The sequence below is a fragment of the Hirundo rustica genome, chromosome 17 (assembly GCF_015227805.2).
Source record: "Hirundo rustica isolate bHirRus1 chromosome 17, bHirRus1.pri.v3, whole genome shotgun sequence".
Lineage (NCBI taxonomy): Eukaryota > Metazoa > Chordata > Aves > Passeriformes > Hirundinidae > Hirundo > Hirundo rustica.
This window is the reverse complement of record NC_053466.1, coordinates 8,803,525-8,830,143: the sequence shown is the minus strand read 5'-3', so window position 1 is coordinate 8,830,143 and position 26,619 is coordinate 8,803,525. Positions and strand designations below refer to the sequence as shown.

Sequence of the window (26,619 nt, the reverse complement as noted above, 5' to 3'; positions counted from 1 at the left end):
CAAAGTCTTCCAGGTCTTAACAACAGGAAAAATTCTGCGTCACCCTTTCAGCAGATTAACATATTTAAGGTTTGAACACATCCTCTGCAGGACTAATCAGGAAAACAGCAGAAGCTCCAGCAGATCCTTAATAAACTTTTCAGGAATAAAACTGTGTTATTTCAGTGTCTTGATTTTTTATGAATCTATATATTTATTAATTTCTTTTCTCTTTTTGACTTTTCAAAAGCTACATTGCACAAAAAAAGTGAACTGTGGAAACCTAAAGCAAGATGGGCAATTAGGGCTGAACTGCTCCATCTGCTTCACAGAGAATTTTTATTTGACCCCAGGAATGCTGGTTACTTAGGCAGACTAAACAACTTTGATTCATTTCAGCGTGTGAGGACTGGGGTGTGCAGCTCCAGGCCAGGCTGGCAGGGTTGAACAGGAATTCCCACACAGCTTTGGAGTCATAGTCCCCTCTCAGCATCCCCTGCTCCACCCAGCCCCAGCCTGCCAGGAATCAGGCTCAGCAGTAAAAGCATGAATCCTGAATAGCTCAGGATTGCTGTACAAGACAGAATGATCAAGCTCTGTGATTCCAAAGTCCCGTGTCAGGTTCTCATCTGGGCTAAAGGCTGTATTTTGGGTTAAGAACAGGCTGCCTGACCCAGCCCCAGCTCTCTTTGATAGTTATCAGCACCTGGCTGCTCTCGGGGTCTACAGGAGCGCAGAGCCACAGATAAACCCTGCACCAAGCTGTTTGCCTAGAGACAAATCTTACTTTCTTCTGCACACCAAAGTTCCTTTCGTGCCACCTGGTTTAGATAAGCTGCTCAAGTTTTGCCTGGTTGGATTTGAACAGCTGCTCCCTGAAGATGAAGGGACAAGGCCAGGAATAGTTAATAACTTTCTTAACTGGAAACACTGTTGAATCATTTGTTTCCCTCGCCACAGATTGCGTAAAGCCTCCCCAGTGTTTGAGTCTAACCAACCTTTTAACTGGAAATAGCAACCCTCGGTGGCATTTTCCTGCCCTGGCACCAGTTTCTCTCAGAAGCGTCTACCTGGCTTCTAGCCAGAAGTATAAACAGCATTTATTAAAGCCAAATTTTGAGATAGGGGAAGGTGTGGGTGGAAAATTCAAGACAACAGCTGAATTCTGAGCAGGTTTATACCTACAAACCACCAAGGTCATCTCTGTTCCCTAATTCACATTATTTCCAATCCTGCCTTTGACTTTAACGCTCATTCTCTATCTCAAAAAAAAAAACCCAAAACCCTGTTCTCTGTTGGCTTTTATAGCTGTTCTGGTGTCTTTGCAGCTCTCCAAAGCCTTCAGTCTCAGCCAGGACACCCAGTTTCTGAAATTCCACCCCATGTACTCATTTGCACTCCTGCCCCAGCACCCCAGCCCTTCTCCACAGCGCTGATTCCCAACGGTCGCCCCAGCCTCTGCTGGTGCTGGGCTTGTTCCTCCCCAGGTGCAGGACGTGCGTTTGCCTTTGTGAGATTTCCGGAGGTTCCTCTCTGCCCATCTCTCCCAGCTGCCCAGGCCCCTCCGAAGGGCTGCAGAGCGCTCAGGTGATCACCACTCCTCCGAACCTTTTATCACCAGTAACTCTGAGGTTACTCAACCTCACAGGCTCTGCCTGTCCCACTCCAGCTCCCTGCTCACATCGCCTCCCCTGTGTTTATCACCATGCCAGTTGCTCTGTCTTTTCTTACAGAGCAAGAAAATAAGGAAAAAATCCAAGTGGATTTATGCCAAATTATGCTGGCATTTTACAGAGAGCATGCAAGACAACAAAACTGAATTTTCTAAAGCAAAAGAACTATTACAGTGGCAATAACACCTATCAAGGGAAAATCTGTTCCCTAAAATAAGGAATAAATTTTAATATAAAGTCCCATCAGCTCAAGGTGGTACCAATTAATCAAAACAATTCTCTTGCAGATTCTTCACAGTCACTGTTTTTTAAATGGTAATTATTTTCTTACTTGCTATTCCAGTGTTGGCATAAAGGAGGTTTAAGCTGATTTTCATCCAGTCTTAAAAAACAAATCATAACTGTAGTTTAAAATAGTTGGGATTGTTTACTGCTCTCGGTTCTACGTGCCAATTCAAATACTGAAAAAATGATCAAAAAACAGCACTGCTGCCAAAATGAGCACCTGAGAAAAGCCAGTCACAATGCACCGTACAGAGCAATACTAAAATCTCTGATTTTTAATACAGTATGAGTAGCGTACAATTAGCAAACTCCATGTATGTTCTGGATTCACATGCCCACACACACCCCAAGTGTGCACCTTAATAAAATTAAACACTCATTAACTGTGAACAGTCTTGAGTATTTTTATGAAGATGTTGAGTTGCTAATTGAATTTGAAACACAACAGATGCTTAGTACTCCAACCAAATACTGCTTTTCGTATATATTAAATATATGTATATTTGTGGGGGTACATACAAACACTCCTCAGCTACTAAAGTAATTAAAAAAATATCAGCCAAAGTTTTTCTGCTTCTCCCTGGCTTAAGAACTCAAGTCATGAGCTAAAAACCTCAGCAATTCCAGACAGGAAACACTGCAGTGATGCCATAGTAAACACCAATTCTGATTAAAACACCTGAATGTATAATGGATGGTTTTTTAAAAGTTGAAAAATATTTTTAGGCACGGCTTCTGCACAAAAATCCTCCTCCACAAGAATCTGCCAAATACTACAGAGCTACTCAGGGTTTAAAGTGTTACTCCAGGTTGTGCCTGGACCAGCAGGGCAGAGGTCGGAGCTCTGCAGTAAATTCCTGGCAGCTGGGAGATAAGGGCTGGGAAAAGAAAAAAGAAAACAAACACAACAAACCCCAAAGTCCCACTGGCCACATCTCCTTAGAGTCAGAGACCTTGTAAAACGTCACCTTTGTCTTCCCTGATGCCAAGCTCCTGACAGGAGCTTCAGAATAAAGCACAAGGGTTGTGGAAAGCAGAATTTAACAAACCTAAACCACAAAACTTGTCTTGGACTTTGTTTTTCAAGTGTTTTGCAATTTTGCTCTCAGAAAGTCATGCAAGTTTCATGAAACTTCCATGGAATTTAAATCAAAGATTTAAGGTGTTAATTTTTAGCCCTCTGCCTGAACACTGGTACCTGCACTTGTGTGCACACAGCAAAAGGGATAATTTCTGTCAAACTCCGCTCCACAACACCAGGAATGGGAACAAAGGTCCACGTGCACCTGGCAATGACAAAATGCACACACCCACTTGGGGATGCTGCTGGCAGACTTTATGCTCTGCAAAAACTCTTCTACCCATTTCAGGCTTCAATACTAAATACTAAGCAAAAGAAAATGTTGCAGATACTGCAAAGGCCATCTCTTGCAATTTCCCCTTGGCAGACGTTTGTGCAGGTACTTCATCCTGATGGAGGGGAGGCTGTTGCTGAGTAATCTTCCTCCTCAACCCCTCAAGTGACAGGAATTTCAGTTGGGATCACAGCTATTCACAGCTACCAAATCAGCAGTCACAGACCTGACAAGGTATTAGGGCAGGACACAGCAAGTTTCACACAAAAGACACTACAATCTCACAACAGAAGAAGCCACATTTGGACAAGGAGACAGGTTTGCTTTATGCAATTTGCAAAGAAAATTCAGATTTAAGCACTGTAAAATCAGCTTTAAAATAACAAGGTTGCAACAGATGCTCATTTAATTAAATAGCAGCAAACTGATCCCTTTTCACATCTTCAAATGTCTATTTGATCCTAACACAGGTTCATCCCCACCACTGTCCACTACATGACCACAGACATACTGCAGCTTCCTGAAAATGTCATTAATCCCAATTAATTTCCCATAGCACAGCCCCAGCTGGGCACAAGGAAGCGGTGGCTGCTGCTTTGTTTCCTGAAGTTCAAGTGAATCCAACTCTGCCCGTGGTTACAGGTGTTGTTTGGTACTGAATTCCAGAATCAAGGACCAGGTTGGGTTGAGGGGACCTTAAAGCCCATCCAGTGTCACCCCCTGCCATGGCAGGGACACCTTCCACTATCCCAGGTTGCTCCAAGCCCCGTCCAGCCCAGCCTTGGACACTGCCAGGGATCCAGGGGCAGCCACAGCTTCTCTGGACAAAGCATAAGGGAAGTGGTTGTGCTCCTCCCCAGATGTGAGACAACCGCAGTGGCAATAAAACCCTGGGCATAAGGATGTACTTAAAAACATCAGAGATGGTCCTCGTGCTTTTATAGGTAAAAGAGATCAAATGTTATTTGAAAACAGTCAGGACTTCAATGCGTTCAGAAAGGCCTTTCATGAATGTCAGGAAAGAGGACAGAAATTAGAAAATACCTTCAGCCAAGTAAAACTGGCTCCATTCACTGAAACTATAGTAACCATCTGCTTTTTGTTGCCTCTGTGCTCTTACAATACTCATCAGAATGACCATGTTCAGAGAAAGTGAACACAGAGCCGGGGGAAAGAATTATTTACAGCAGTTCTACAGCCCTCCTTTTTACTTCGATGCTCTATTTAAATATTCTGGCTGTTTCTAGAGCTTGGTAAAACTGCCTTTTGTAGACTGAACACAAAAAACAAACAGGAGAAAAATGCAGCATTTTCCTCCCTCATCCAGAATACTGTGAGAGCACAGTGGTTAAGCAAAGGCAGAGTAAGCTAATTACCAAGTACACAGCTGCTCCTACCTGGCAGAAAGCAAAGGGAAAAAAATTCCTATGAGTCATCAAATGCAGTTCCTAAATCTGGAAAAGCCTTACAAAAATAAACTTCCACGAAGAAGGGACCAGCTTCAGAGGGGGGAAAAAAAAAGCGATGCAGATAAAAAGATCATTATTTCAGAACAAAAAACTATTTCCAGTTTGAAAGGAAAAAGTTTTTTTGGCAAGGCAACTACTAAATATGTCATCTAGTTAAAAACAGCTTCTCTTCTTGTGGTTTGCTGGGGCAGAATGAGTGAGGAGATCTTCTACCAGATTATTTTTTTATATGAAACACTGAAAGGGGGTGGGAAAGAGTCATTTCTAACCCAATTTAGAACATTTTTATTCCTCTCCATGATCATCAGCATTTCTTACATCCACCTTCAACACGCACAGAGCTGCAGATATTCACTAAGAATTCAGGGTAAGTTCTATGTTCTGCTTGAAACACGAAGGACAATCCTGATTATCCCAGACACACTGGGATACAGATACACAACTGTTTATGCCTTGGCAGAGCTTCTGTTTGCAAAGCCCTTACTTGCATAATTTCTCATCTATTTTAGAAAACAGCAAATGAGTCTCTAAATTATTAGTAGCAAAACAAGAGAATTCGTAGTAAAAGCATTGGCTTGAAATTTTTATTTTTCAGTTTTGTCACTAACTTTAGCGCTTCCCTGAGTTCTTTCAGGAGTCCTTTCTTGCACTCACACATGGTTACTGCTGAAATTATATTACATTGACCATTAAATTTGAAGGTATTTAAATTTAAAAATCAAATTTAAAAAGAGAGGACCTGAAAACTTCAAACTACGTGTGAGTTGTTGGGTTTGTGAGCTGTCTGTTGGGTTTTTACCTGGGTGTCAGAGGAGGTGAGTTCTGACCCACCTGTACTCACACACTAAGTGAGCACTGACTGACACAAGAGCTACTGCTGCCCACACATCCCCTCACCAAACCCAGGATGCCAAAACTGCATTTCCTTCTGTTTTCCAAATAGATTTTTTGATCCAAAATTCAAAGAGTTTAATTAGAACTATTTCTGAGGAGAAATGCATCAGCTTCACAACCTGATCCCATGAGCTGCTCCATTATAAGCTGCAAAATATCCCGATCTTAAAAGTCTTTTCCAGCCTAAATGATTGTGTGACTCCATGAAACGCATTTAAAATAAAATTACGGAGTATTCTGAAACAAAATCCCCATTTCAATTATCCTCCAAAACATCTTGGAAATTGCAGTGGAAAGTCTCCTTTCTGCCCAAATCACCAGATCCCCTTTCAACTACCCCAAGTTTCAGCTACTTTATACTCCTACCTCTCTTTCTCCCTAGGAACAGTTACCAGAAATTTGCTTCAGGTTCATTTCTGAAGGAAATAATTAGATTTACAATTAACATTCCAAAGTATTTCTTGTGTAACATTTTCCCATTGCTAATCATTTACCCAGTGGCCAGGCACAGGAATCCACACAGGGTGAGTGTGCAAGGACAAACAGCCAGGGGCTCTCAAAATGCAGCATTTCAAGTGAAAAGGGCCATGTTTCACAGGGAGAACAACAGTTTTCCAACTTCCTTTCAGACTGGCCTGTAATTTCCAAATCTTTCATTTCCAAACAAAATTGGCTGACTTCTAATAATTTTCCTTTTGATTATTTTCTTCCCTTGATGTCTGGGTGGATTATCAGCAAAAAATAAGTTCCTTTTTTCCTCTACTCAAAAAGTATTTGACTGCACAGCATCTCTCCAGAACAGACAGCAGGAGACTGACACAGAAGTAAAAACACAAACCCCAACAAAACAACCAAAGAAGATAAGAATTATAATCACACACATCATTACTGAGCACTGCTATTTGATAAAAAATAATTATTTATGCACAATTGCAGCGTTATTCTTCCTTCACCTCTCCTGCATTTCACGAGGTTTCTCTTAGCAGGTTTAATCAAATTTTCCAGAATCTTGTTGGATATTTAAATAATGACATGCCCACTTAATCTGCACAAAAGGCATGGATTAAGGTTTGTTTTGATTCATTGGCTAAGCATTAAGTAATTAGATTTGCCTTGTTGTTAAGGAGAGAATAAACACGTTGCTCAGTTATGATCTAAACCCAAAGCTGCCCTTCTACACTTTTTTACCCTCCAAAAAGTTTCTTCCAAGTGGACGCTCAAAGATGACCTACATGAAACAAGGACCTGGAGGCACAGGGCATGGGGAACACTTCCCACTGCCAGAGGGCAGCGATGGATGGGATATTGGGAAGGAATTTTAAAGAGATAAGTTAAATTAATGTGTTCTGCTCCTCTTCCAACACAGCAACAAATCTTCACATAGACAGCTCAGGAATTATCATCCCTGACTCTAAACCAGCTATCATAACTAAAAAACTGGAACTTGCTCCAAAATTATCTTTTTTCCATCCTGTCTTTACTATGTACTATCACAAAAAAAAAAAAAAAAAAAAAAAAAAAAGCATCACTTCCTAGATTGTGTACACAGAGACAGATGGAAAAAAGGAATTTATACACTGCAGGATGAACTGAGGAATGGTGACACAGCCTAGAATTGAGAATACACCAATCACCCTGTACAATAAAAAGAAAATTGGATGCTTATTATAAGTTAATACCCACCAGATTGTTCACAAAATACAGTGTCTAGAGACATCTTGTTCACAGCATTTACTATTAAAAAAAAAAAAAAAAAGCCACAGAAAATATATCTAAAAGCCTCATATCTCTGTCCTCGAAATCTCCCAGGGCAGAGCTGCAGAGAACATTTGTACACGATTTGAGCTAGGGAAGGTTTCCACACTCACCCTGCTTTATACTTCCTGAAAATGTTTATTTAAGTTGCTATTTTCCATTACTGTTGTGACTCCTGTCATTTGAAACACCACAGAAACAGCCACAAAGTGTCAGTACAAAGCCAGAAAAACAAGACAAAGCTCAGAAAGAACAAAGCCTATTTTGAAATCTGAAGACACCTGTACAAATACTTTTTTTTTTTGAAGAAAAATAAGCCAAAACTTTTTCAAGTGAAAAATAACCCCTCCAAAAACATATAAATTCAAGTGAAACTATCAAGATAAAAACAAGGAAGTTCAAATGCACTTATACTGGATAATAAAAGAATTGGTTTGTTTGCTATCTACAGTGATTTTTCCTAAGAAAACATTCACCAGAAGACAAATATTTAATATTACTCAAAAGCAACAGTCCCTGTTTAAAGCTGTTCTGTAAGACCAACAACTCTGTTGAGCAGGCAGTGTTTATAACAAAAACGTGCTTTTTATATCAGACAGTTTGTGCTAACTCGGCAACATTTCCAGCTCAGTACACTCTGTACCAGCGGGGCTTGCCAGAAACTCGGCTCTCCACGAGCATTTTCCTATTTGTTAACTATTTCTTCCAAAAGAAAGGAACTAATCCCAGTGTTTTGAAATCCTCTTCCCAGCCATTTAACAAGGAATTCATTTGCCTAACAAATACACAAGGAAATACTAATGTAAACAGAATAATGGCAAAATAATTTCTGCTATGTAAATGAGAGAAGCTGGTGGTTTCGTTTTAAAGCAGAACAACACAAAGGCAAGAATTACCACGTTTTCTGCAGGGCTGAATCAGAGAGGAATCCAAGAGGCACTAAAGGCTTCTTATCTTCTCCCAACTCTATTCCAGATAACAGCCAGAAAAGCCCCTTTACATTTTGATTTTGGAGTGATGGGCTTTTTTATTTAATAAATATTGATGAGACATAAAAATGTCTGTTAACTCAGAGAGAGAAGGCTGGTTGATGTTCTAGCTTAATGGACAGGCCAGGAGCACAGGCAGCCCCTCACACAACCATTGCTGTTCAGAGCAGAAAACCCATGGAATCATGAAGGAAATGTGCATCCACAATCAAAACCTACACACCTCCAGTGGCTACATCTCTTCAAACCTCCAAGCTGTGCTGAAACACAGGGACTCTCAGAATTTCGGGGTGATTTGCAGCCGTTTGGCAGCTGCCCCCGACCCTGCAGAGGAGGAACTTGGCCAGAAGCAGCTCAGCTCAGGCACACGTGCTGAACACGTTCGCTGTGCTTACACACCAAGGTCAGGGTGCAACACATCCCTCACACACCCAAAGCAGGGCGTGTGACACAACTACCTGTTGTCACAACAAATGGCATCTCCTGAGGGGAAAAACCACCAGGGCCTAATGCCACCCATGCGATGCACCCACCGCAGATGTGACAAACCCAGTTATCCCACTGGTATTGGGGAACGATAAATGCTGGGCAACCTCCAGTTCTCATCACTCTGCCCTTTCTGGTATGGACAAAATGGGTTCTTTTGGCAGCAATGAAATACTGATCTCTGAAAAATTGAATCTGCTTTCACAAAAATCTGATAATGGGATTTCAGGTTATGATGGCTGTGCCTGCGCCTTTCTTTGTGTCTCACCCTCCTGGACACTGCGCAGCACAGTCAATTCTTTGCAAAGCTCCCATTAAATAAACTATCATTACATAAACAGCCCCATTTTCACAACACATATGGTTTTGAAAACTCTCTTTATCCACTGGGCAGCTGCGATGCTGAACAGAAGCTATGGCCAGAGTTATGGTACATGGCAGAAAGTTCTGTGAATTCCAAGTTTCTGTGTGTTTTTATTTGGTTGTAAAATGTCATATTTCTGACATATGACGGGGATTTACATCTGCAAATGTTCAACATGTCACAGTGACAGACTGGGTCCATGCTGATTGTGTGTTTTGTTAACACTGACAACAACCACAGCCAATAAAACTCTGGGAGTCTTTGTACTCCAAATGCACTCCGTATTCTTTTCTAATATATTTGTACAAAATATCTTAACTTCTTCCATTTCCCTCAAGCACTGTATATTCAAAGGCTTTTAAAAGTTAGAGTTCATGGGATTTCAGGGTTGTATTTTCTTTTGTTCTTTTTCCTTTTCATTTATTTATTTATAATCTCATCCCAGATGTGGCATCAAATGCACACAGCAGGATATCCTTAAGCAGTACTTTGTAGAGTTCTTTGTGTCACCATCCAACATTCTTAATCACATGAAGATTAGCAGAAAGACTTAGCTGGGAGTAGTGTGAGCAATGGGAGGGGAAACTGGCTATCTGCTGGTTTAAAACAGTTCCACACCAGCTCTCTCTCCTTTTCCCAATTTCCCCAGCTCCCAGAACACGGAGACAAGGTGGAGCAATAACCAACTTTCCCTTCCATTCACCATTTGCATTGCCTGCTTGTTCAGCACAGCAGTTAAAAGCAACTGTGGACCAGGGCTCCCTCCTCCTCCTTCATCCCACATCCTGGACACACATCCTGGACAACTTCACAGCTTAGAACGAGTGGCCAGGGGGGAAATGCTGAACACAAAAGCTTTGGCTGAGGCAGCTCCCAGTTCCTGGTTCCAGTCAGATCCACAGCTCCAGATCTCAAAGCAAGAGCAGCCACTGGTGTGGTTTGCAAACCTAACAGCCAGGTAAGGGAGATAATATATAATAATATACAATAATGAGAGTTCAGCACTCCCACCGAACTTGTCCACTGCACAAGGAAGCCAGGACACCAACAATTCTATGTGTAAGACAGGCAAACAAGGGGGCTGGACTGATTATTGGCACCACAGGCATTGGGAAGTTGTGGATTTCCATCACAGGTCACTGTTCTTAACCCAAGACCACTTAAGATGTGAAAAGTAACCACAGAAAGCCTCTGACAAACTGTACAGATGACAAGTCATTTTTAGGATGCAGTAATTCATTCCTCATCCTAACAGGTTAATTTAAATGGCTACCTCGGATTAAATGGCCACAAAAATTCAGAAACTGCGTTAAATGTAACAGGGAAACTCCAGAAAAGAAGTGCATCTGCTGACAACACAACTTCAAGCCAGAAGAGGAGTGACAAATTTTTTTTCTGACACATATGGACTAGCAGGAAAACAAATTAACAGCAGCCTGTTCTCGCATGAAATTATGAGACAGGCACAATAGTGTAAAAGTCATCTTATATGCAGAGCTCTTAAAACTGAATTAATAGAGGACTATTGCATAGTTACTGCTGGTTATAATTTGGAATACATTAAAACCTCTACTTCCCCAGACCAATATTTAAAATAAACAAGAAGCAGTGAGCAGGCACAGCCACTTCATTAAAGTGATTACATAAACTCTCGAACCAAGGCTTAATTTGAATTAATAGTAAAGATAAAATTGAATGCATAAACACGCCGTGCAGAAAGAATGAAGTTCTGAAAAGAATTAAGTGGGTTGATGATATCACATAGCAAACACCTGATGAATTCATTAAACACAAAGGGTTGCAGATACCACGATACACAGTGAGCAGTTCCTACTTGAAAAATCAGATGGATGTCAAACTTCCAAAAACCTAGTGAGTCTTAACAGCTGTAGGACACAGACAGAGGTTTTACAAAGCAGCAGCACAATTTGAATCTATGACTGATACAACCAAAGTATCAATACCAGACATGATTAGTTTCAATGAAGTTATTCCCATGTTTGGGAGAACAGCTTCTATTTCTGCTTGGAAATGCCAGGGATTTCTCCCTTAGAACTGCTCTGTAGCTGAGATCCACTTTCCCCCAGGCACGCTCCCAAGGGGAGACCCTCAGCTCATCGATTACATAAACTACTCTGCTCTTACTCACCTTAGTAGGGCAGCTAAATATATGCACCAAGAAGTAAAATCTGCAGAGCCATCAAAGCACTTCTGCTGGAACAGAAGAGCCGACAATTTATAGGCTCTTCAGTTGTGCCTGCTTTTATCAGGCTGGTTAGTTGAAAGAAAATGCACACATAATTACTTAATCCCATTAAAACAAAGACAAATGACAGCAGAGAACTCCCAAGCTCAGCAGTTTGAGCGCTGGAAGATTCTGAACTCACACAGAAATGAATCATGGAGCCTTCTCTGTGGGCAGCTCCTTCCACAGCCCCTCTTATTTTGGCTACATCAGCATCACAGCTCTGATACCCTGGTATTCCAGCCAGCTCCAGAAAATGGCATTTTGGACAATGAACAGCTTCCAGATTTCCCAATGTACCAGTAATCCAAGGTCTCCACTTTTTCAGTGAAATTATTACATGTCAATTAAACAAACCAAGTAAATTCATAAGAAGCTACTAAAAAATCTCAGTTGCTTCTTCCAACATTTGGGGAGCACAAGCAGGAATCCTAAAGAGCAGCAAGTGGCCATTTGGGGCTGGTGCTAAATTTTAACATTTTGAGTTTCAGAAACTTACAGGAACTCCTATTCAGTGCATTAATAACAAAATGTAAACTGTAGGCGGTGCCTGAACAGGGAAAATTAGGCAAATTAATGTTTCTCTAGGGGGATTTATAACACAGGGTCTGCAGGCATGTTTACTATGCACGAGTAAATAAATGTGTAAAATGATTGCAAGAACTCATTGAGGAACTGAAAACTGAACTTAAGTAAATTCACATTAAACTGAAAAGTCACTTCTTAAGAGAGTAAAGATTTTTATTTTTTTGTTAATACAAATATATATTAGTGTACCTCTAAGCACCAGGATCTATTTTCTCTGCTGTTCCTACACAATAACTGAGCCCTTGAATGTGAGCAGTGTCTCACCTCCAGGCTCAGCCATCCTACAGCAGCTGTCTGGGACAGGACAAGCAAACAGTGCTGAGTGTAATGTTTGCTCACCAATTACCCTTTAGTGGGCTCACTGAGCACCTCCCAGGACAAGGCCAGGCAGGAACCCCTATCCCAAAAGGGGAAGGATTAGGAATTTCACTACTAGAGTGCATTTCTTTTGAGACTAAGGAGTAACAGTCTTGCAGGCAAAACATTTTTCTTCACACTTTCCAGGCCTTAACTGTGGTTTGCAGCAAAAGAAATAGTAATAAAATAATGCTTCCTGTAGTCTGGTTTAGTTCAGGAAAAAGGCAGAGAGGGACTGAGCCATAATTCCACGTGCACCTGGGACAGGGGATACCTCTGGAAGTTTTCCACTGCCAAGAACAGCTTCTCCAGGTACAAAGGCTCTCTGGGGAGATCTCTCAAGCACACTGCTGTTTATTACTCTCCCTGCTCATTAGCTCCTGAATACATTTCCCAAAGAACAGGAATAAACGAGTTGGAACTCCTCATGACCATAATACCAGAAATCACATCCTTTCCATGTAGAAGAGACAAAAAAAATGACAGGGCAGACAAATACCACACACTTCCCCCTCACCTGCCTTAGAGAACAGATTCCAGGGAATTTTGTTGACATATGTGGCAAAGAATTGCATAGAATAAATTTTATCAGACACCAAAGAGACCAAGAGATTTTCCTTCCAGCTCCCCAAAACAATAAACTCCAAGCCCTGCTGCTCCCCTGTTGACATAATAACACTGTCCATACTTCTCTTCTCTTTACAGAGCTTTAAAGAATAAGTATGAAATTCTTAAAGCCATTCCAGTAAAAAAATTCCTGTACAATGACCCTTTCATCACCTGTGACTGGAAGGCTCCCTGGTGGGAAAGGTGTTCTATTACTTGTGTTTCAGAAGCAACTACAATGTCATGGAACAACTACAAGACAGAAACGTTTTATTGAAAATCTGATATTTGTTTTCTGCTTAGAGACTGGCGCACCTGCCACCTTCTGCTCTTCCTTCTAAAACCAAGTTTATCAATAGAAGCACTTTAATAGAGGAAATTCACACTTCGATTTCTCCAGGAATTTGAGGCGCTACTTTTGCCTGGTTATTTGCACAATCCACCCATCAGTTTGTTTTAGAACTTTGAAGCATTTCAGTTTGACTCCTCTGGCTCACTGACTATTCCAAAGCAATAAACGCCCCAGAGTTTGGTACAAATACTGTCCAGGAGGATCAGAGAGATCAGGGCTCTGCAGGCTGAGCAGGAATGGCTGTCAGGACAGCCAGGGAACACCAGAGGTGGCTGTGCCAGGGCCCAGCCCAGCCCTGGGCTCGTGCCAAGGCACAGTCAGGGCTGGGAAGAGGCAGAGGCAGCTCAGGGAGCTCCCAGCCCTCAGCACTGGAACAGAAACTGAAACTGTGCCAGGCTCCCAGCAGCCCTGAGCTAAGGGAGCACAGGGACAGCTGCAGGGCACCTGTGGGACCAGAGCATCACCGCAGCCTCGGCTGCTCTGAGCCAGGCTGAGCACCCAGACCTGCGCTGCAGCTCCTGAGACACATTAAAGGGTGGTTTCCATCAACAGGGAGGTAAAGGCATTTCAGCTGTGCCCACCTTGCAGTGTGCCTCTGGCCTGGACCTTCACTTCAAACTAGTGAGCATTTCAGCCTTGGAAAATCAATTTTACACCATTACAGTTAAAGTTCTTATCATTATATGACTGACTGCAATACACGGGTGTGCTTGGTTTGCTTGTTTTGTTTTGGTTTTTTTTTAACCAAGAGACTAATATTTAACTAACAGCATAACTCCAGCCTTTTCCTTTTGAAACCCCCACTTCCCATGGGCAAAAGAGCAAAGGTAAGAATCCACCCTCATTCTTAACCTATCCCATGCACTCAGTTGTTTTCCACTTGCTCCTCCTCTTCATCCCATGCAGGAATATAGTTTTGTTTGCTTCTCTGGAAAAGCCATACTCCAGCTTCAGGGCCCTGAGGTTTCAATGAACATCAAGAACAAACTTCACATTTCCAAAGCTGCCTTCCCCGTTTTCCTGGCTCATCACCGACACCCTGAGCCATGGATCACATCTGAGACTTGCCCCATGGACACGATGCCAGGTATCCAAGGTACTTGTCCTACAGATTACAGTCAAATCCCAGGATAAGTAAATGCAGGTGTATAATGAAGCCCACTTAAAATGAAACCAGGCTCAGGCTTGGGGTATAAGAATTCTGTAGTAAGATTTATGACTTTTAATAGGAACTTCATTATAAAGAAAGTGACTTTTATGTAATGAAAACCATCTCTCTCTGAAGAGGAATGATGTGTTAACATCAGCAGAGCTGTGTTTCAGTGTTTTCTGTTTGCAATCCAGCACCGTCATTGTCACTTTAAGTTCATTAATTATTCTAAAAATGCCATTACCAAAATGCAATTGTACGCAATTTTTCAATCATTTTCTTCAGAAGGTGGCATTTCATCTATTTTTAAAGTCTAAATTTTCCAGTAGAGCTTACCCAGCGTTCTTAGAATTACTCAATACATGAAAATACAAACATTACTAATGAGCCCTATTAACACAGATTTCACTTCAAGCTAACTTAGATTTACTTCACACAGTTAAGTGAGTTCATTTCACTGGAAAAAGAGATTCCCTAAAGGAAAAAACAGCTACCGTGGCTGATATTGCCCAATACGTCGCTGAAAAATAAATTCTACTGATTGGATTTTTTTCATTTCCCCCCCACCCCCAAGCAGCACTTTTAAAAATACAGACTTTTAATGATTGTTTAATTTTCATATAACTAGAATATAAATCCTTTACATACTGCTTTGCTGCAGCTGCATCATAGTGTTCCGTTTTTCAGGGGAAAAAACCTAATTACGTGGTTCACCGAATTGCCTGTGGTAACACATCAATTTTATTTACATTCAAAAGTTGGACTTGAGTTTGTTCTCAGCACTCTAGTTAATTCCAAGCCCATTTTGCACAATAGTTCTCCTGGATTCATTAGTAACACCTCACTCTGCTGTTACTGGGAGGGATTCCCAGCTGTTGGAACCTTGCTTTGGATTTCCAGTGCTTTCCAGGCAGTTCCACTTCCACTGTTCTATCCCACCTCAAATATCCTGGATTTGCTCTAAGCCTGGCCTTGCTGAAACAGTTCTGCCAAAGGACCATCAAATGTCCCTCCAGAAGGCAGCTGTTAACGTTACTTCTGGAATACCAACTCCTTTTCCCACAAAAACACCAGAGAAAAACAAGAACTGTAGTGTGGCAAAAAACCCTAAAGCTTAATAACCAAAACTTCAACTATTTCAGTCAAACTGAGCCTATATTTGGAAGGCAGAGAATTTCTTGGCTTTGCCCTCCATCAGTGTCTTTCCCCTGAACTGCTTTCAGAAGGCAATTTGTTGCAATCAACAGGAAAACCTCCAAATTCTCAGCCATGAAAATTAAGAAGTTAATTCTTGAGTGACATAAATAGAATAAAATAATAAAAAGCATTTGGCTTTTTTAACATATGGCCCTTTGGTAGATTTCAGACTTTTTTGCCTTACATATTGCCAGCTGTAAGCAGATAAAAAATGCACTATGTAAGAATGATCCATGGAATATCCTGAGCTGGAAGGGACCCACGAGGATCAGTGAAGTCCATTTCTTGAGCAGAATCGGTAATGAATTCACAACTGCCACATGTACTCACTGGATCCTGCTCTGAACACTGAGATTCTCTGTTCATGTGGAGACAAAACCACTGAAGGAAAGAGGAATTAAGGCAAAGGTAAGTGCAATCAGAATTCCAAACAGGGCACCCAGTTTTAATTTTTTTTAATGACTCCCATAAACCCAACTTTCAAGTTAAAAAAAGTGGTGGGAAGAACATTTATTTTTGAAAGAAAACAAAACAAAATGAAGACATCTCGCCCAGACACAATAAGGCTCTTGTCAACTTCATGTGTATAAAAGGAGTTGGCATTTTCCCATGAAGCAATTCCTTAATCCCAAATGATGGCATAATAACCTCATTTAATATGCCTCCTTAAAAGAAAAAGTTTATTTTGTCTAAGCTGAACTTCAACTGGCAATCACTGGACACCAATTACCAGTGTCAGATATAAGGGTCACGGAACAATTCTGCGAGCTGAGAAAGTAGGAATTCACTTTTCAATCCCATCTTCTTGCCGAAAGAACGCAAAAGTTGAACTTTGTTTTCATGTCTTTGGGAATAATCTATGCTAGGCAATTAAGAAAATGCAAATGACTTATCTTATTGAAAATAATCAAGCCAGAAACAGACTTTTCAGTAACTTAATATTCCAATAAAGTCTTCTGTCATAGGAACCTACTTGTTAATTCCACTCTGCGCTCAAGAACCGGCAATTAACCATTTTCAGATTTCACTTCAAATTATTAATAAGTGGTACTCAGCTGCTTGATATTCACTGCTGCTTTTTAAATGGAAAGCCTTCCAAAAGCCTTGCATTTCAGATCCTTTATTCCTTGTTCATGAGCTGCTTTTCCATGTCCTGGCTGCTCTCCTTCCTGGTACCACTGGGCATGACAAGAGTTCTGGGGTTTATGGAGTTACTCAGGGTGCATACAATTGTTGTAAAACACATCCCATGCTTTCACCAAAGCCCAGGAATCCCAGCAATAACCTTTGGGCAAATCCAAGGAAGTCTCCAAACCAGCTGTAATGCAATTCCAGCAGCAGCTCCCCCCCTTCTTGCCCACTGCCATCATCTCACAGTAAAATGAAAAGACTGAGGAGCACTCTCATGTGAACACCCATTTCATGGCAAGGGGGCTCAGTCTTCATTTCACGCATTGCTTCACACACTTAAAACATGTTTGAATAGAGAGGAACATCTTCTCATTCAATAATTAACGTATCTCACCAGACAGAGCTTAGAACATACTCTGTAATTCCTGACAGAGCTCCCAATTCCTCACAATTGCAGAAGTAAGACAGTACCCTGAAAGAACCTTAAATAGGCTCAAATTGAAATGGAAAGTAGATTTTTCACCACTTTGTTCCCTTTTACATTAGCTAAACCAAAAAGTATAACTTTTTCAATTATTTTTCTTTTAATCCCTATTAAATGCTGACAAGTACCAACTATTAAACATTTACAGGTTAAACGTTGACTTAATTTAGAAGACTTGACTGATAAATGAAACTTTGAAATCTTGCAGCTCATAAGGGAGCATCAAGAACCCTTCCTAGCAGAAATAAAAGCAACTACATTTGGGTTCTGGGGAAAGTTGTTCTCCTCATGAAACATCCTTAAAAACAGAGCTGACATGTTCTGCTTTCCTGTAGGTAAAAATCAGCAAATTTCAGGTAGAGAAACAACAGCAGAAATTAATTTTGGGGCACAAGCACGTGGGTTAATGTGGGTGCCCTGCACACAGCTCTTCCTACAGGCAGCATTTTTCCCTGCTCACTTTTATCAGCACCAGGGGATTACGGCTGCGCCAGCCCGATATGCCAAGAATTCATAAACAGGAACGAGCCGAAGCTCCAGGTTTTTCCTGTCACAGCTCAAATTTCAGCTACGTTTTTAAACTTACCAAGCTCCAAAGATCATGTACAATAATCTTTCAGGAACAACTTGCCCAATTAATTCAAGGTAATCTATTCTTCATAAGCGCTTCCATCCAAATTCTTATATTCTACATAGCAGAAAGTGAAATAGTGTCATTTTTCTGGGGAAGCAGCACCAGAAATTAATGGATCAAGTGCAATATATCAGATGGAAATCCCAAATACCTACCAGGATCAGTGAGTTCAGGCACACAAGCTACTAAGTTGATAGAAGGATGTAGTTTTACATAAAGAACTACCAAACACCCAGAATTTATTCATTTTCAAGCTCCTGTCTCACATTCTGCCAGCTTTCCATAGTCCACCAATGCTGTGCTTGCAGTCACCAACATGTATTCTCAGTAGTGGTACACAACACAATCCTTGCATTATCCCTGAGAATTCCAATATTCTGTACCACAGATGCAGCAAAGGGGAATATATCCATAAATCCAGTACAGAGGTTAAAAACTGATAGACAAAACTGTGAGAGAATTACAAAATATTCTGAGTTGAAAGGGACCCACAAGATCAAGTCCAACTGCTGGAGTGGTGTAAAATGTCAGAGCAAAGTGCTCTTTGCAAAAGCAAAGAAGGGAATTGAGGAACAGACCTCCCTTCCCTATAATCTGTGTGGAACCCACAGGGTCCAGGGCAGGGGTGGGAGAAGAGAGAAAACCCAAGGGTTGAGTCTCAATTCTCTGTGATGCTCCAGATGGTATTTGGTCACCAAATGCAAATGAGAACTCTGCAACTTGCAAATCCACAACGCTCCTGTCAAAAACGCTGCCAACAGTCACACACTCCCTCCTCTCCTTCCACTTCTTCTGCCGGATGTACAAAAAAATGAATTTATGGGAAAAGGTAGTGTGGCTGCAACAGCTGCCAAACCTCTCCAGGCAATATCATTAAACAGCATTTATCCTTCAGAAAACCAAACTTCAACAAACTAAAGCACGCCAAACTTTTGCAGACTTACAGAACCTCTCCAGTTTTCCCTCACTCACTGACCCCACCCCGGTTAGCTTTTTTCCGCCCAGGATTGAATAAAGATCTTCAACTTCCCGTCCAGTTTTAAATGCCACCACAATAAAAACCAGAACACCAGTCAAGGCTGGCAGGAAGAAGAAATGTAGGAGAATGTGCAAGAGACACTTCTGAAGTTCCCAGCTGCCTGGTTAATCCAACCACTCCACTGATCTATAACTGCTCTGCAAATAATTGTTTTTACTTAATCTCCCGTGACAGCATTTAATTATCCACAGTTTTGGAAAGCTACTACATAAACAATGCTCCTCATACCTCCTGTTTACAATCACAAAGTTGTTTTCCCTATGCCTAGTTGAAATTCTTTTATTAATGGCATATTTGCTGTTTACCAAATCGTCAATGTTATAAAGATAAAGGAACACTTAGTGCTTCTGAAAGCAAAGCCTCAGTCTGGACTTTTCCTCTGTTTACTGAAAGCAGTAAATACCATACAGCACTACTGGAGTGACTCATCCAGAAAAATCAAAAATTATAATTTAGACCTGAATTAATAAAACATAATATTTAAAAAAAAAATTCATTAAATTCAGTTACCACTAAATCATTTCACTTTTAAAGCACAAGTCCTAGGCAGGAAAAGAGAAATCCAAAACCTTATTCTTGATAAGAATTCATGATCCTACTTCAGACATTATTCCCTGAAGTTCCTATATCTCAGATGTCAATGTTTTGGATAGACTCCAGTCTTCCTCTTGGATTTGCAGCATCAGATTCCTGGGACTTGTGCTTCTGAACACGTGAATACAACACAATAAAGGTCTGGCCATGTAACTCTAAGTCACAGCGACAATCCAACCTGTAGGAACAGCATTTTAAGCCAAAGCAGCTCATTTCCTGAGCAGGTTATCCCAAAAATCATCATGTTACTCTGGCCCAGCTGACAGGCAAGGAAAACTCTGCTTCAGTAACTTTCCTATTTTCTGTTTGTACGCCCACATGGAAAAGCCCTTTATATTTTCAGGAAGCTAATTTCAACTATCAAATAGTTCTGTATTGTGGACTGTTTATACAATAAAAAGCAGAATAAACTTGTTCTTTTTGCCTTCTGGCTGCATGGAGCAGTGAACACAAACTGTGTCCTTTGTCCTATCTCAAGGAATCAATGGACATAAATGCCTTGTTCTGGCAGAATTTGAGGCTCAATATTTTGTCAATACTGATGTTTGAACTCTAAAATGTACTGAACACAGCCCAACAGCCTTATCAGCAGGAAAATGTACAACGCTTACACAATTTACATCACTTTGAACTATATCTGATAAGTCACTACAAGTGTTTCAATGTGCTTTTAATATAGAACAAGGAAATCTATCCTTGTAGGATTTACACACGTGACAACAGACAAGTTTCAGATTGAATTCCACTTAAAAGTTACTGCTCTGAAGGCTCCAGCTTGGAAGCTGGAACACCTCGAGTTCTGTGTCCAGTTCTGAGCCCCTCAGTTCAGGAAGGACACTGAGGGGCTGGAGCAAGCCCAGGGCAGGGAATGGAGCTGGGGAAGGGGCTGGAGCACCAGGAGGGGCTGAGGGAGCTGGGGAAGGGGCTCAGCCTGGAGAAAAGGAGGCTCAGGGGGAACCCTGTGGCTCTGCACAGCTCCCTGACAGGAGGGGACAGCCAGGGGGGGGGTCAGGCTCTGCTCCAAGGGAACAGGGACAGGAGGAGAGGGAACAGCCTCAGCCTGGGCCAGGGGAGGCTCAGGGTGGACACCAGGAGGAATTTCTGCATGGAAAGGGTTGTTAACCATTGGCTGGGGCTGCCCAGGGAGGTGGTGGAGTCCCCATCCCTGGGGGTGTCCAAGGAACACCTGGACGTGGCACTCAGTGCTCTGGCTGGGGAATCAGGCACAGGTTGGACTCCGTGACCTTGGAAGTCTTCTCCAAATGAAATAATTCTGTGATTCCATAAAATTTTGAACCAGGCAAACAATGTGTGCCAGTGCTGCTTTCTGTACTCTGCCCCATAGTGCACCCAGCAGAAGCAGTCTGTCAGATATTTCAGCTGTCCAGACATTTAAGTGGATTTCCATACCACCACCACCGCAAGCAGCATCACGTAGTTGTAACCAAGATGTCAGATATAAACAAGCTCCATCAATTTACAACAGAAACAGAAGCATCACCTGCAACTCCCCTCAAATAAAAAGACACTTAAGTCCCATCTACAGCATTTGAAATATTAAATAAATTATATTTCACTAAGAGAAAAGCATATATTATTAAAGCTTTGCTGGGTAAGTAGAAATATTACCCATTCCCTCATTCAAAACAGGTGCCTCATAAAAAATGAATGTCAGTGGAATGGCTCAGCAGAGCACTTGTGAGCCATCTCTTTAATTATACATGATCACAGGGCTACCTGTGTGGAACACGCCCCAAGGTACTCAGGCCTGCATATCTGTGATTTCACAGGCTCTGGTGCCAAATAAACAATCTGGCAGCCATCAAAGCAGAAGTTTGGAGTGGTGCTTACAACAGAATGAAAAGAAATGAATATACCATAACCCAGGTGTAAACAGTGCAGGATACAGGTGGGAGATAAGGGACAGTTCAAGCATACTTGATAAATAAAATATTCTATGTACTTGAAACAAATTTTACCACCAAGTCACCAGAAGGTCTAAAGGCCACAAGGATAAAAAATTATTGCAAGAAACCAGAATCTGATCCTAATGATTGCCTTGGGGTCCTTTAACTACTGTTATTATTCCAGAACTGCTGAACTTCAGTTGTTTTCTTGCAAGACACAAGGTGAAAATGGAGGTAAAACTCGTACAGCCTAATAAAACATCTTTTAGTTCAGTCAAACTAAGACTTGTCATAGCAACAATACACCACTGAAAAGAAAATAATATATACTGGATATAATCAAACCCAAACAGGATCACAACAGACACAGCAGAAATAACTTTACCATGTTAAGGCTCCACTTTCTGGACACTCTGAGGACAATCACAGTTGCATAAAGCCGACAATCACCAACTTATCACTGTCACCTCTGACCTACCTGTCCCTTCCAGCCTCCTATTCCTTCAGCTCACTTGTTGCAACTCGCCTTGGATCATGCTCAAATCCTGCAGCACGAGCAAGGAGCAAGTCCTGACCTCACAGATTTACCTGGGGTGCCATGGAGTTCACCTGACTCTGCAGGAGAGGTGATTTATTCCATCAGCTACAACCTTATGTCAGAGCTGGGGTATTATTATTATTATTATTATCATCCCTTAAATTAGAATTTACTCTGTTTTTAGAGGTTCCACAAAAAACCAAGTCATGATGTTTACTACAGGTCTCCTGAGTTCGAGTTTCACTTCGTATTTTATCACATGGCAAAAAAAGTCAAACATACAGGGTTGTTTTTGTTTTGTTTTGTTTTCCTGTAGGTCTTAAAACACAAACTATAACAAAATCACATAAGGTAGCAAGTTAAAGCATTAAGAAAAAAAAAAATTCCTTTTTTTACTGGAGCAAACAGAAGCAATTGAGCAACAAAGGGCGGCTTACTGTGCAGCTCGCGGTGGATGACATCGACCAGGTTGGGCTCGTCCCCCCACCAGAATATCCAGAGCTCCTTGCAGTCGGGTTTGACGTCGCGGCGCCACACGCACAGCAGGTTGGCCTGCAGGCAGCGGATGAAGCTCAGCAGGATGGGATCATCCTGGGCCGGAGCTGAAATGATGGGCCCACAGTCCCCATGGCCTTCAAAGTTGTACCTACGCCATTTGATGCCCGTAAGTTCAGCCTGTGAGAAACGAAAAAAAGAAGAAAAGAGTCATTGGGTCACTTTGTAATTTAGTTATATTTGTAGTTGGTTTCATTTTCAGTGGTTAATTCCTCAATTCAAATTCAAAAATCTTCCTGTTCATGTATTTTCCTTTATTCCCCTCCAAAGAAAAGAATTTAGAAACAGCACTGAATAAACCTGGCTTACCCCTGCATTTAGGTTTTCACCACAACCTGACTTACTTCTATTCATTTCTATTAATTTCCAACAGCTTCATTCAATTTTTAACCTTATTGTTATCTTATTGTCATCTTACAAGTTAGAAAGGAAAAAAAACAACCGAGGAGAGGGAATCAGGCTCACTCCCTACAGGCTGCTTGGTGGCCACGTGAGCTCTGTCAGTCCAAAACTTGGCCACTTGTAAGTCACAAACAAAGCATCACAGTACTTAAGAAAACCAGTGACTTACTGGAAAAGCTGAAACAGTTTCACATTGTGATGTTACAGGTTTACCAAATGGGCTTTTTATTTTTGTTTTGCCCAAATGAACAAAAGCAGAACATGGAAAGTTGCCATTTACTGCATCTAAACCAGACAGAATTCTCTTGTTAACCATCAAGGAAGAATAAAAAGAACAGATTTGCCACCCAGACATTTTGGGCACTGAACAGGTTCCCCAGGGTGTGGGCACAGCCCCAAGGCTGCCAGAGCTCCAGGAGTGTTTGAACAATGCTCTCAAGGATGCACAGGGTGGGATTGTTGGGGTGCCCTGGGCAGGAGCTGGATTCAATGGTCCTGGTGGGTCACTTCCAACACAGGGTGTTCCGTGATTCTGAGATTTTCCTCCACTCCCAGTTTGCCCTATGCCTGTTGCAGCCTCCCCCTTTCTCTCCACTCCAGCACAGGACAGGGAATACCCCCAGGACAGTCTGGCTGTTACCGAACACAACTGGTGTGTGTATACCCTGCTCACAGTGGGCTTGTACTCTACTCTCCAACCTGTTACCACATTCCTGCTGCTGCTATTCCCCCACTGCTTCGTTTCCAGTGTTCACACCTTCCCTTGGCTGCCCAGAAGCAGCCGGTGCTGAGCTCCAAAGTGCTCCTGCAGGAACAGCCAGCTGTCTGCCACAAGGAGTGCAAACACTCCACCTCTGACAAGAGAGGGCATTGCCAGGGACAAGGGAAACACGCAGCAGTGGAAACGCTGTAGGAATGAATTTTTACTCCTAAAGAAAACCAAACACTTGCAGATGACATATTCCTCCCATTGTCATCACCTAAGGAATTTCAACTTCTCCTCCAAAACCCAAATTCCCCATCACACAGAGAAAGATTTCCTTTTTCAAGTCCACAAACTTAGTTCATTTAAAAGTTTAAACTCTAAAATTTGCTTCTGTCTACCACAGTAGCTGGAAGGAGCCTCCCTGCTTCAAGGCTGTTGAACTGCTGAGGAGCTGAAGGCGATGCTCATCATACCAACAACAGAAGCAAAAAACACAAGTATTTCTTGGATCTTGTAAATACGTTCTCTGAAAGTTTCACCTCATTCTTGTATTCTGCCTGGCACAGCAGGGCTCTGGCCCCTGGCTACAGCTCCTGGGACTCTGCCTCAAGGACTGTTTCCCCAAACACTGATTATCCAGATTGCCCATTTAATTGTCCTCCAAAGAGGCCTCACCAGGCACATGGACACACAGTACTGCACTGGAAAGGGGAAAAACTTATAGAACACTGAACAGCAGGGAAATTTGGTTTAGTGTTTGCAGGCCCCTAAACCACCAGGCATCCTTAGCTCCACAGGGCAGAAGGGACGCTGCTACCCTATACCCTGCCAGCAGGACACCAGTCCTGGGTTGTCCCAGCTGGAGGCTCCCTACAGGCAGCACTGAGCTCTTGCACTCAGATAGAAATGCTCATCAGCCATCCAAAGGGTTGGGAACTGTGGAAAAGGAAATGGGAAAAGATAGTCCAGACTGGCTGAGATACACAGCTATGTGCCACCTTCCTGGCACAACAAGGGCAGGGGAATGCAGGAGGAAGAGGCAAAATGGAAGGAGTAAAGTTATTTTTTCCATAGTAGGGTGCTGGAACACCTCATAGACTAAATAACAGGCTAAGAGAAAGTGTTCCTCCAAAACATCTACATCTGTTCTACGTGGGTCCCCAGCTAGAGCATGGAAAAGGAACAGGCAGACTTTCTGAAATAAGATAATGAATATAACTATGAACCACAAAACATCAAGAATTAGTGCCAGCATAGGCAACCTGTGAAAAAATGTTAAATGTTTGCACCATAACCAGCTAAGAACATATGCTAAGTCACAAAGAGCATGGAACAGGAAGGTGACGAAAACCAAAACCAAAAAACCCAACTGTACAAAGGACATTACCCAACAGCAGCACTCGCTTGATCCACGCAGCAAAAGCCAGAGCTCAGCTGTTTCAAAGAGCAGAGAGGCTCCTGTGGCTTCCTGCCAGCTCAGAGGTATCACCCCAACATCCCCCCCTGAGGAGGTACGAAACAGTCAAGGAAAGCACAGCGAAATCAGCAGAGCTGCACCCAATTTAATTCTGCCCTAACAAACTCCTAGAGTCTGTAATTCTAGGACTGATAAACTACTAACCTGGATCACACCAGTGCCCACCTACACAGAGAGAGACTCCCAAAAAAAGGGAGAGATGTGTCCTGGGGCTTTGGACTCAGTAGCAGCATTAAATGAGCTCTCACACATCGTTTCCCGGTCCGAGTTGCAGAGGTGTGGTTCAGCACATGTATTGGGATATGTCTGTTTCTGTTTAAATTTTTAATAGGTAAGCATCACTACTAATCCCTCAGAACTTCTGGATTGCATCCTCATGTTAATTAAAACTGAATTCAAATAGAGATTTGAATCCAGAAGGGATACACGAGAGCAGACTACACCCAAAACACTTACACACATTTTACGCCTCTACTGATGTTCTGTGTAAAGTATTTAGTGCACTATAGGGAGAAGATCTGCATCCACATGGGGATTTATTTACATTAATTTCTTTAAACAAACCAACAGCCCCGGTTTGAAGAGGCCTCCATCTGCAGCAGGGTTTGCACAGACAAGACAAGCAGTGGGCTGTGGTTCTGGGAACTGCTCTGAAGAGCCAAATGTGGTTTCATTTGTGCCGCATTGGCAGTGAGCACAGGCTGACCCAGCACAGCCTCCTCCTCAGCCCCAGCCACGCATTTCTCTGTCCCAGTCTGACACTGGATCTACTGGTCATGGAATCACTCGGTGAATGGGATCACTTCACCAATTTAAACAAGAGAAAACAAGAGAAAGACAAACATTTCCAGGCTCAGCACTCTGACAGCTCATCCTGAAGCCAGGGAATCACCGAGCAGCCACAGGAGAGGGGGGAGAACAGAGTGGGATCTCCCCTGTCAGGGCCAGCTCCAATCACATAAAACACAACTTTGAGTGCACCCAGACTGCTGTTTGTGTGCACCTCAACCAACACAGGCAAGCGCTGGTGCCAGAGCAGACCTGGCCTGGGTGCCTTCCCTGCAGCACTCAGCTGCTGCTCAGACATTCACACTGAGCTGGGCTGACTCAAACCCAGAAGGGTCGGATTAAACGACTTTTTCCCCTACTCAGATCAGTCCCCACACCTGATTCATTAAACAGCCACAGAGATGCTTGTACCGGGAAGTCTGAGGACAGCAAAGCAGGTCAGGGAGGGCAGAGCTGCTCTGATTAGTAAAACTGCTGGTTTGAAAGCAGCCTGAAACACTGAGACAGAAACCAAAATTGCCAACCCAAGGACAAAACTGTGAACATGCTGTTTAACTCACAACTGGCTAGAGATGAATGCAGAACAAAGCAGAACTCTTGCCAGGTGATGTAATCTGCT

At 42.2% G+C, this 26,619-nt stretch overlaps 1 protein-coding gene across 2 annotated transcripts in view; it reads right to left on the bottom strand.

The window, feature by feature from the left end:
* Positions 1–26,619, bottom strand: part of MED13L (mediator complex subunit 13L) — a 168,797-nt gene that overhangs the window by 117,100 nt on the left and 25,078 nt on the right. The window contains exons 2-3 of one of the 2 annotated variants that reach the window (XM_040080440.2): positions 22,722–22,746; positions 22,509–22,623 (exon numbers count right to left, since the gene is read on the bottom strand). In XM_040080440.2, coding sequence (XP_039936374.1) covers position 22,509 — 1 coding nt within the window. In that variant the 5' untranslated portion in view covers positions 22,510–22,623; positions 22,722–22,746. Of the gene's footprint in view, positions 1–22,508; positions 22,747–26,619 lie in introns of both variants that reach the window. The other variant, XM_040080439.1, reaches the window with a different exon arrangement.